The following is a 12,179-nucleotide window of genomic DNA, read 5'->3' as shown; positions in this document are numbered from 1 at the left end:
GGAAGTTGGGTGGCTTGAACAAAATCACAGTTAAATAAGGAAGGTAGAAAGGGGGAAATAATTGTCAAGTTAAGAGAGCCAGCAGTCTTATACTATATTATGAGTAAAATGTGATGCTCAGGTCTGGGGCTTAGCTTACTCAAGGCATTTGAAACCTAGCTTGACGACTGAAGTAAAAAAATAGTTCAGAGATAAGGGGAACAGTTAGTTTTTATACGTAGTTTAAGGAAGGTCATCAGAAGAGAGAGTAGGGGTATAATAGAGAAAGAAAACAGGTTTGAGTCCTAACCAGTGTCCTTTCTAGTTATAATTAGAAGAATGACTTGTGGTTTTCTATTAATTTTTGGACAGTACATCTTGAATTTAAATAGACATTTATTCTCAGTTCATAACTTCACTTTTAAGAGATTCAAGATTTTTCAATCATGTTTTTAACATGGTCATGTTACATTTATACAAGACTAAAAGAGCATTTTGATTTTGATACAGCTAGCTAGCTAGTATTGGGACAAGTCAATATTTCTCATTGCTATTTGATGAAGTTGTTCAACAAGGTAACTTTTGAGGTGGTTTTGTGCCTAACATTTAATAAGTAAAAAAAAAAAAAATTTACGTGGACTAAGATTGGAAGCAGTTATTTTCAATATATTTGCCAAAGAGAGCATAAGAGTAAAATATAATGTACATACCTTTTACTTTTTAATGTTTTATTTGATATTAGAAAACAGTTTAAGCTATTGTAATTTAGTGCTGAATCTTTTAAAATTTGCAAGTGTGTTTAGAAGTAGATGTTTACCAGGAACTCTTAAAATAATAGTTATTTAAAAATATAATAATATATTGAGATTATTCTCCAGACAACTTTAAGGTACCAAACCAAGTTTTGCCTAAAATTTTTCTTGCGTTGTCGGTAGTACTTGGACTACTCTGTAGTCTAATTTTGGCGAGTGACTCGATGCATGAAACTTAATATCTAATCTAAGAAAAATATTTCTTGAATAATGTAATGCCATTGCTGGTAAGCATAAAAATCACTGGCTTAGTGTACATTTTATGTCTACTTGTTCAGTCATTCTGTCTGCAAGGTGCTTTGGAAAAAAATGAAAGATTAACTGTGGTTTCTGCCTTAAAGAACCTAAAAGTCTTTTTTAAAAAAAAATTTTATTTATCTTTACCTAGAAAATGGTGAATTCACATATTTATTGGTTTGGTTTTCCAATTTAGAATAGACCAAGCATTAGCTGGTCTTCCTAAAAATCGTATTTTCATAGAAAGGTTCTCATCTCTTTTTCTGTAAAAAGAATTACCATAAATGTTCAGATTGCTTAGAAGACTCTTGGAAATGTGTTTTAAAGATAGATAACTTTTCAGTAGGAAATGGAGGAGCTTTTTCTTCAGAGCTGCACAAATTGTAAATTTTGAAAAGTCAGTATTAGGTGGGTTGTTGGTCTCTTCAAGCAGTCAGCAGTATTGGTGTTATTACCTGTTTTTCCATGTTCACTTTCCAACTCTGCAATGGTATATTTTAAAGCCTGTTTAAATTTGACTCTGCTTTTTGGCTTCCTAGGGAAATATTTTAAGTACTTGTATTCTAAAATAGCTGAGTGATCACACTTGTGGCTTAACACAAAGTATAAAGTATATCCTCCGGCTTTAATTTTTCCTTCACCCTTTGGTGAACATGACTGTACAGGGTCTGCAGAAGGTGCATCTTTCTCTGCTGCTTCTGTTTTTATTTTTGGGCTCTACTAAATTTCTCCCAGCTAAATAAAAAGATTACTTGGGATTATCTGAATGTTTCTCCTGCTTCTGCCACAAGACAGGATATAAACTGAATAGACCCATTCCTACTTCAACACTATTAGGTACACCTTCATGTTGCCCTCTCCTTGCTTAGATAAAATTTAAAAATCTACTTAAAAAGTAAAAGCCCATGTTTGTCCTTTACTAATGGTTGCCTTATAAAGTACTTCAAAGGAAGAAAGAATCTTTCTGAAAACCCAGTGTGTTTTTGTAATTAAAAATGTATCATCTAAATGCAGAATTTATTTTATACTAAACATCACATTTTAGAAACTAACGTTTAGCTACTACCTTTTAAAATATTTATAGTCACAAATACAGGACGTTTGTTTTTGCTGAGTGTCTGTAAAATAAGGATAAATGTAGTAGGCAGAAGGAAAGTAAAATTTCATGCCCTTAGGAGGGGAAGGGCATGAGTTGAAGTCATGTGTAGCCAAATTGTGGTGGTTTTGCTGCTTCTCAGACTGGGTGACTTAGAAGGTGAAAAATCTATATGAAATAAATAAAAACAAATTTTCTCTTTTCCTGGCACCCATGTAACCTTTTAGAAGGTGTTAAATGAATGCAAGAAATAGGAGAGGACAAATTAAATGTTAAAGCAATGTGTTTTATTCTTTACTCCTAAAAAAGGAAAGTGTTCATAGTATGATCCAAAAAACTAACTGTTTGTTTGTTTATTTGTTTAGGATGGATTGGATGCTTTGGTATATGATTTGGATTTTCCTGCCTTAAGAAAAAACAAAAATATTGACAACTTTTTAAGCAGATGTAAGTAATTTTTTGTGGAGGTTAATGACAGACTGTATACTGAACAAAATCTTCACTTAGATCATTCAAGCCCCTCTTTTATTTCTTCTGTCTACTCTTTGGTTATTTTATCCAAAAATCCTACATAAAATGAGCAGGAAATAGGAAAGAAACTTTATTAATTAGTTTATTAATTTGAGTGCCTAGCAGGAGAATGTTTTATAAAATATTTCGCAGAAAAGGAAATGAAAAATAAACGGCTAAAATAAGTATGTTAAATAATAATATACACACATGCACATTGAATTTCAGTAGTATTGTATTTATCTTCTATTTTTCTTTTGTAAATTATTATTTTGTAAGTTATTATTGTATTTTAATAACCTGCAGGTAAGAACAGATTGCATGTGAAAAGCCCACTATCCCTGAGATAATGAGAATTTTCTCCATAAAGGCTGACTTATATTAAGGTTTTATGGATTTTCTTTTCTTTTCTTTTTTTTTTTTCGGATTTTCTTTTCTAAAACTTTTTATATTTTGATACTTAGATTTTATCACTTAATATTTGCTTAAAGAATTTATTAAGATAGTTTCAAACTTTTACTCTTTAAAAAATGATAATAAAATTTAGATCATAAAATCTTTCCCATTCCATTTCTTTATTTCCGTTCCTCAATCCTTCATAGTGATACATTGGGTTGGGATGGTTTTAATGTTATCCTTCAATTTTGGTTACATATGTTTTGTTAGAAAAGTATTTTTTTAAGTAGTTAAATCTTTTTACTTTGTTGTATTTATCATTTTTACAGTTTGAAATCTTGCCTCAGAATTTTACCTGTCAATTTTTTTAAGTCTCTTTGCTTTTTATAAAAATGTTTATTCAACCTAATTTTACTTTGGAATTGGTGCCAGAGCCTGAATTGGGAACTTTTTAACTATAAATTTTATTAGTTTCTCACATCTAACTGAAATTACAGGAAAATTTTATTACTGTTTATATTTGTTTACCAACCAACTTAAAAATAGAGCAGAAGAACTAAAAAGGTGGAGAGTCATGACCATTTCTTATTTGATGGGAGGCAAGGAGAGGCTGTGTGATTTTGTAAAGCAGGCTAGCAAGTTTTGAAACACTTGCTTCTTAGTTTGTTACTCATTTTACTATGCAACATTACTGTTTTCATAATATGAATATGGCTTTATATACATTTTATAAATAGAAATATCAATAGCCACAATTAGAAATAAGTAAAATAAAATGAAAGTATAAAGCCTAAAGTAAACTTTTAACTGACAAACCTATATAGTTTAGTCTAGTTTTTAAATTGGTGCAAAGTACAGAGAGTAACATAACAAAATTTTAGTAAATTATATCTAGCATTATGTAAAAATTGTGACAAAGGAGGGTTTATACCAGGATTGCATTATAAAGTTAGTTCACGGTTCAAAAATCAGCTAGTGTAATTTACCATATTAACATATTAAAAAAATCCATAATATCATCTCAGGAGATAGAAAAAAGCATTGATACAATTCAGTATCTATTTTTGACTAAAAAATATGTCTCTACATACTAGGAATTGAACAAAACTTCCTGTAATAAAGAGAATCTACAAAAAACCTACAGTTAGATTGTATTTATTGTGTAGTACTAAATGCTTTCCCCCTAATATCGGGAAAAGGCAAGTCTGTCTTCTTCTATTACCACTTTCAGCCATAATTGTCCTGGAAGTTCTAGATAGTACAGTAAGGTAAAATAAAGAAAAATTATATGGATTAAAAAGGAAGAAGTAAAATTTTTTTTATTCAGATAGCATGCTTTTGTATATACAGAAATCTCAAGATTATACCAGAAAAGCTTACAAGCCCTAATTAAGTTCAACAAGAATGCAAATTAGAAGATTAATATGTAAAAAGCAATTGTATCTCTATATATTAGTAATAACCAATTTGAAGTTGATGTAACAAATATAGCATCATTTACAATAGAAGCAAAAATATGACAAATTTAGGAATACATTTGACAAAATATGTATAAGACTTATATATTGAAAACTATATAATATTACTGAGAAATTACAGAAGACCTAAAAAAAAAGAATAAATATTCAGTGTTCATGGATTGGACAATTAAGTAATAAAATATTAAGAGTCCCTATATTAACTTATAAATGGAATCCATGTATTCTCAGAACCTAAGCAAGTTTATTTTTTGTATAAAGTGGCAATTCTAAAATTCATATAAAAATGTGGAGGATCTGTAATAGCCAAAGTAATTTTGGAAAGTAAGAGCAGAGCTGGCAAACTAACACTATATGATTTTCAAGATCAAGACAGTATAATATTAATGAAAAAAGAAATATACATAAATGGAACAAAATAGAGAATTCAGAAATGGACCCATATGTACATGGTCAGCTTATTTTCAACAAAGGTAACATGGTAATTCAGAATTTGAACCTTACTTCGCACACTATATACAAAAGGTGATTCAAAATTTTTCATAGACTAAGGAGCTACAATAGCACTTCTAGAAGAAAACACAGAAAATATTTTTGACTGGTTGGGCAAGACTTTCTTAGATGGGACACAGATAACACAAACCACTTTTAAGAGAAGATAGATTAGACTTCATCAAATTTGAAACTTTTTCTTTTCAGAAAGTACTGCTAGGAAAATGAAAATGTGATTCATAGACTGAGAGAAAATAATTGCGAAACATGTGAAAGGGAAAAGAATAGTCTTTTCAACAGATGGTGCTCAGACAATTGGATATTCATATATGAAGGAATGAAGTTGAATCCCTACCTTACACCGCATACAAAATTAATTAAGAATGGAAGGACCAAACTATAAAACTCTTAGAAGAAAATGTTGGCATAAATCTTCGTGATCTCAAAAATTAGTCACTTTCTTAAATATAATACCTAAAGAACAAGCAACAAAAGAAAAATAAAATGAACATCATCAAAATTAAAAACTTTTATGCTTCAAAGGACACTCTTGAGAGTGAATGGGAGAAAATGCTAGCGTATCATATACCTGATAAAGAATTGGTATCTTGGGATCCCTGGGTGGCGCAGCGGTTTGGCGCCTGCCTTTGGCCCAGGGCGCGATCCTGGAGACCCGGGATCGAATCCCACATCGGGCTCCTGGTGCATGGAGCCTGCTTCTCCCTCTGCCTGTGTCTCTGCCTCTCTCTCTCTCTGTGACTATCATAAATAAATAAAAATTAAAAAAAAAAAAAAAAAAAAAAAAGAATTGGTATCTAAAATATATAAGTCTTACAAGTCAACAATAAAAAGCGAACCCAATTTAAAAATGAACAAGTGATTTGAACATACGTTTCTCCAAAGAAGATGCACAGTTGGCCAATATGCAGCATGTGTAGTTGTCATTCAGTAGTTTCAAATTATGACCACAGTGAGATACCATTACACATTTTTATAATAACTAAATTTTTAAAAAACTAACAACATCAGATACATGTGAAACTGTGGAGCAACTGAACTCTGGCACATTGCTGGGTGGTTTGTAAAATGGTAAAGCACTCTGGAAAAACAGTTTGGTGTTTTCCTTATAAAGTTACAAGTGCATTTACCTTATGACCCAGGAATCCCACTTCTGGGTATTTATCCAAGAGAAACAAAAAGCATGTGTCTACAACAAAGACCTCCATGAGAATGTTTAAGGTGGTTTTATTCGAAATTGCTGTAAACTGGAAGTTTACATGCCCATTAGTCGGTAAGTGGATAAACAAATTGTGATACATTTAATGGAATACGTAACAGTAAAAAAGAGTAATTAACTGATAGGTGCAACAATATCAGTACATGTCAAAAGCACTGTAGTAAGTGGAAAAAGCCAGGCACAAAAGGGTATATACTGTATGATTCAGTTTATATGATGTAAAATTTCCCTTCAACTCAAATTATGTTTATGTTAATACTTCACACAGAATAATAGATCTTCATAGAATGATAGGATTTTTTTAAATTCTTTTTAAGTTATATGAAAACCTATAGCTTTCATTAGTAAGTATATGAAAATTTTTTTTACTGAAGGTGAATGCTTGCTTCAAATTGCTTTTTGCAGACAGATAGATGTAGTGATCTAAGGGATATACCTGGAATATGGGATAAAATCTTTCTCTTTAGTAATGCAGCTGAACTCTCCCTCGAGTATAACACCTTTAAAATATAGCAGTTTGGGGGCGCCTGGATGACTCAGTGGTTGAGCATCTGCCTTTGGCTCAGGATGTGATCCTGGAGTTCTGGGATCGAATACTGACTGCATCGGGCTCCTGCATGGACTGCTTCTCCTCCTTCTGCCTATGTCTCTGCTCTCTGTGTCTCTCATGAATAAATAAATAAAACCTTAAAAAAAAAAGTATAGCAGTTTGAAGTATTTTAAACTTTAGGCCTAACAATATTACAAGTTGTTAATTTTCATCTCATGTTGAAGAATGTTTACAGATTGAAAGAGAAATGAGAATCTGTGACCATTTAACTGAATAGTTAAATATAAAGATTTGCTTTTCTGGACTCTGGTGTATGATGCCTGAATAATTAGGACTACAAAAGAAATGTTTATCATCCTAATATAACTAGTAAAGATTTTAAGGTGAATTTTAAGTAGGCATTAGAGATCCAGATAAAATGGTGGGAGTTAGTCACATTTTAGAAGACATATTTGGGGGAGTACATTGGAAGGAGGAGAAAAGGAGAATTTGGGAACAGTGATTATGACTGTGTATGTTTATAAACTGTTATCAGTGTCACTGAGATTTTGGGTACAAGAGTCATAGTATGTTAGTAAAAAAGCAAACTTACTAAACAAATCTAACCAGTCTAAAAGAAGATAATGGAGGGAAGAGCATTGTGTGAAAAATTCCATAAACTTGAGAGTAAAAATATGGTAGAGAGCATTTGTTTGGATGCTCTCTACCATATTTTTACAAACAAATAACAAACTATAACAAACAAACCCAGAAATGATATTTTATGGTAGCATACTATAGCATTCCTTAGAGATTACAAAGGTGTCATATTAGGTTTGGGAGTGATGGTCTAGCAGCTGTGTACTTATAAAAGCATATAGAACAGTTGACAAACTCTTTATTTGCTTTGCCAGTAATTTATTTATTAAGAAAATTGGAGTAATAGCTGTTCTGAGTTTAATTGTAACCAAAAAGCCTGAACTGGTTAGCATTTGGGATATGACAGAGACCTTGAGACAAAGCATTCAGCTCATTTTAGACAAAGTTTTCTCAAAAGTGGCACTGTTGACATTTTGGGTCAAATAACTCTGTTGTGAGGAGGGACTATCCTTTGCATTGTAGTATATTTAGTAGCATCCCTGGCCTCTACCTTTTAGATGCCAATACCATACTCTTCTCCATCCCTCAGTTGTGGCAACCAAAAATGTCTCAAGAATGCCAAATGTCCTCTGGGCATCAAAATTGCTCTCAGTTGAGAATTATTGCCTAAGACTATATTAATGAAGGAAAGAAATGCTGGGCAGAGTCAGGTATGTGCTCCAAGCTTAGGAAATTTAATCAAATTTATTGAAAAGATAAATTCTATTAATAGTGATTCCAGGTGAAGGATGGATTTCAAAAAGGGGTAAATGTAAGAAAGTTTTATTAGCTCAAGAAACCAGGGTAATTCCACAGAAATTCTTAGCCCAGATTGGAAAGGATATGAACAACCATATCAAGTATGAGTACATATCCAGAGATAAATGTGAAAGAGTAGCATAAATATATAAAAATGGGGTTAGGCCAAAAGGCTGTGTGATGAGCCAAGATTTGTGAAAAGTTCTTAAGACAACAAAAGTAATTTCCCCCACTCATCCTTCTCTGTTTAAAGTAATGGGTTGAAGATGTATGAGAAAGTGATACATTTACTACATAATATCATTTATCTATCTATCTATCTATCTATCTATCTATCTATCTATCTATCTATCTATATCAGCATGAATTGGGGGTGGAAGACATGGAGAGGGGCAGAAGAGAGGGAGAATTTCATCCAGGCTCCACACTCATTATGGATCCCAAAATGGGGCTCAATTCCTCAACTCTAAGATCATGACCAGAGTGGAACCAAGAATTGGACACCTAACCGACTGAGCCACCCAGGCACCTGTGAGAGACCATTTATTCTTGAAAAACTTTTTGAATGTCTAGCCAATAAAGACATGAAGAATAAGACAGTGTTTTTCTTTTCTTTTCTTTTTTTTAAAGATTTTATTTATTCATGAAAGATACAGAGAGAGAGGCAGAAACATAGGCAGAGGGAGAAGCAGGCTCCCTCTGGGGAGCCTAATGCAGGACTTGATCCTAGGACCCTGGGATCATGACAGAGCTGAAGGCAGATGCTCAAACACTGAGCCACCCAGGTACCCTGACAGTGTTTTTCTTTAAAACTGTAGATCTTACCATCTTATGAAGGGAAATAACAGGAGCAAACAGTAACTTTTACATATATATACTTTTATAATTGAACTTTTAGAGAATGTAATGATACACAGATCTTGAAGTAGGAAAAAAAGGCTTATGAAGGAAAATAATATTTGAATTGAGTCTTAAAGGACCAGGCTAGGGGATCCCTGGGTGGCTCAGCAGTTTAGCACCTGCCTTCGGCCCTGGGCGTGATCCTGGAGTCCCGGGATCAAGTACTGCATTGGGCTCCCTGCATGGAGCCTGCTTCTCCCTCTGCCTATGTCTCTGCCTCTCCCTCTCTGTCTGTGTCTTTCATGAATAAATAAATAAAATCTTAAAAAAAAAAATAAAGGACCAGGCTAGTTTTTTTTTTTTTTTTAAAGATTTATGCATTTGAGAGTACACACATGAATGGGGGGAGGGGCAGAGGGAGAGAATCTTCAAGACTGCTGAGCCCAGGGTCCCATTTGGGGCTCAGTCCCATAACCCATGAGATCAGGAGCCGAGCCAAACCAAGAGCCTGCCACCCAACCAACTGAGCCACCTGGGTACCCCCAGCTTAGATGTCTTAATTAAGGAAGAATGATTCAGACAGAGAAGGAATAGCATTTGTTAAGTCAGAGAGCCATCTAAAAGTATGGTAGCTGAATAAACAGGAATTTTGTATAAGTTGAACTTGGTTGTTGATGAGTGGGAAGGGGTAAGGAGGACAAGTGGCAGAAAAGACCAAAATAGTATGTTGGGGCTTTTGGATTAATGAATGAGATGAAAAAGAACTACTTAATAAAAATAAGACTTTTGTTTTCATTTTTCTCATTTTTAAAAACTTAAAGGAATTGAAGTTCAGGGGAAAAGATAAAATTTGAGCTCTTCAAATTATTTTACATTCCCAGATCTAGGCAGATTATACCTAGAATATTGAATGAACATGCTGATTGATGTGTTGAGCATCTTTAGGAAACCTTTGGAGAATAGTGGAGCTGCCAGAAAATTAAAGATAAGCAAATGATCTTATTATAAACTGAAGAAAAGACCCAAGAATGTAGATTTTGGTCGGCAGCAGTCTTTAGACAGAGGCTTGAACTTTGTTTTCTGTTACAACTCTTCTTGTTCAGGTTTCATCTTCTCACTTGACTGATCTCAGTAAGTCTTCTATCCAGTCTCAGTTTATCTGCTTTTCCTTGTACAGTTAGTACATTGCTGCCAGAGGATTCTTTTTTTTTTTTTTTCTCAAAGATTTTATTTATTTGTTCATGAGAGACACACAGAGAGAGGCAGAGACATAGGCAGAGGGAGAAGCAGGCTCCATGCAGGGAGCCCGACATGGGACTCGATCCCGGGACTCCAGGATCACGCCTTGGGCCAAAGGCAGATCTCAACCTCAGCCCCTCAACCCTGAGCCACCCAGGCGTCCTGAGGATTCTTTTTTTTAACTGCAAATTGCTTAAGTCAAATCTCACTCCCAACTTTTCATACAGTCTGCTGTATGACCTTTCAACTTACATTCTTATCTGTACTGCTACTCTTTTGTTTCCTTATACCTCCGCCATATGACTTACTCTTTCTTGTTAGAAAGTGCTTTGATACCTTCTCCACAATACTTTTAGAAGTTTCCCTCTTTCTAAAATTCCTTCTAACCCCATCTAACTTAAAGGAATCACCTTTCAATTTCAAATAAGCATTTACTTTAGTTTCCTAGCCCCTTGAGCTAAGTCAGATATACTACCACCGCTGGGTATGTGCTTTCATGGCATCTTGTGCACTGACCATAGTTATTTATTTGTGTGATTATTTGATTGGTATCCATTCCTTTTCTCCTTCCTCCCTTATCACTAGAATGGGAGTGTCATGAGACCAGGGGCACTTGTATTTGTATTGCAAAACCTGGCTAAATATTAGATACACATTAAATATATGTTAAATATATTAGAGGTTAGATGCTGACTTGTTTGGGATGTAACGATGATCTACAAAGTATTCTTTTGTTAGTAGAGTTTGGATATGATCATTGTCATTTTAAATTATTTTTTATTACCACATATTTCAGATGAATTGACGTAACACATATCTGTGTATCCATGATCACAGTTAAATTAGTAGTTAACATTTTGCTGTATTTGCTCCTGGTCTTTTGTTCAAAATCAGCTGTTAAGTTACAACTTAGGCCTTGGGCCTTATATCTTCTTCTTGCAGATGTAATTACTAGCCTAGAGTTGATGATATTTGGTTATTGTTAAACTGTCTTGGAATAGTGATTTCTAAAAAGATAGCCACCATGTAAAATAATCAAATCAAGAACAAGCATACAGATAAATCAACGAATAAGCTGCACTTGAAAGAACAAAATAATTTTGGTTGAGATAGAAAGTAAATTTCTTTCCAAAGTTCCTTTTATCATTTTAAAGGGTAAATCATTTTATCATCATATTAAATCATTCTATTAAAAGATTACATTACTTTTATCATTATAAAAGGGTTACATCTAAAGTTTTTATTTTTCCAAGTAATTACATTTGGTAACCAATCATACAATATTTTAATGTTTCATAAAATGGAATTTAACCTTTTCTCTAGTGGTTACTTTCTTAGTCTCCTTCCCAAAATGAGTTTTCATGAATTGCAAACATTTATTTAGATATTTATTTACTTGTAAACAGACAGTAATGGTCATTAGAAAGTTTTTTCTTCTTTCCACTATCTTGAAGTTTTAGTATGTCGTTACTCTGGCAGGTTTCAAAACAAAATACTTCTCCGTACTTTTAAAATTTGTAAAATCATGGAACCTTATTACTTATTCAGTGATTATTATGATTGTTGAATGTTACTGTTATCTTTCGCTATTCATTGGTTGGTGATTAAAATCAGTAAGCAGTTATCTTGTGTTAAAAAATGTGAAGGAGAAATAAATTATTTTTACTTCAGCATATTCTGTTGATATCATCAAAGAATCCATTGTTCATCCAAGAAAGTAAAAGCAACTTGACTGTGTTTGCCTTAGCTCCTTGTAGACTTACACAAAAAGTAGAAATTGCTCAATAGAAAAGGGAAAACTTTTTCTCACTTTAAGGTCATAAAAAAATAATAAATTAAGGTCATAATAATAATTCAAACAAAACATCACAAGATTTTATGTGATGTTTGTAGAAAAACCCTAATTTTAATGTTTGTGACCACTTTTTCCTAAGAG

At 33.1% G+C, this 12,179-nt stretch overlaps 1 protein-coding gene across 3 annotated transcripts in view; it reads left to right on the top strand.

Moving 5' to 3' along the window:
• The window catches only part of ROCK1 (Rho associated coiled-coil containing protein kinase 1), a 138,793-nt gene that overhangs the window by 30,888 nt on the left and 95,726 nt on the right, over positions 1-12,179 (top strand). For all 3 annotated transcript variants that reach the window (XM_077900212.1, XM_077900211.1, XM_077900210.1), the window contains exon 2: positions 2,490-2,571. In XM_077900212.1, coding sequence (XP_077756338.1) covers positions 2,490-2,571 — 82 coding nt within the window. The remainder of the gene's footprint in view (positions 1-2,489; positions 2,572-12,179) is intronic.

This window comes from Canis aureus, chromosome 6 (genome assembly GCF_053574225.1).
Source record: "Canis aureus isolate CA01 chromosome 6, VMU_Caureus_v.1.0, whole genome shotgun sequence".
Taxonomy (NCBI): Eukaryota; Metazoa; Chordata; class Mammalia; order Carnivora; family Canidae; genus Canis; species Canis aureus.
This window is presented reverse-complemented; position numbering and strand designations above follow the sequence as displayed.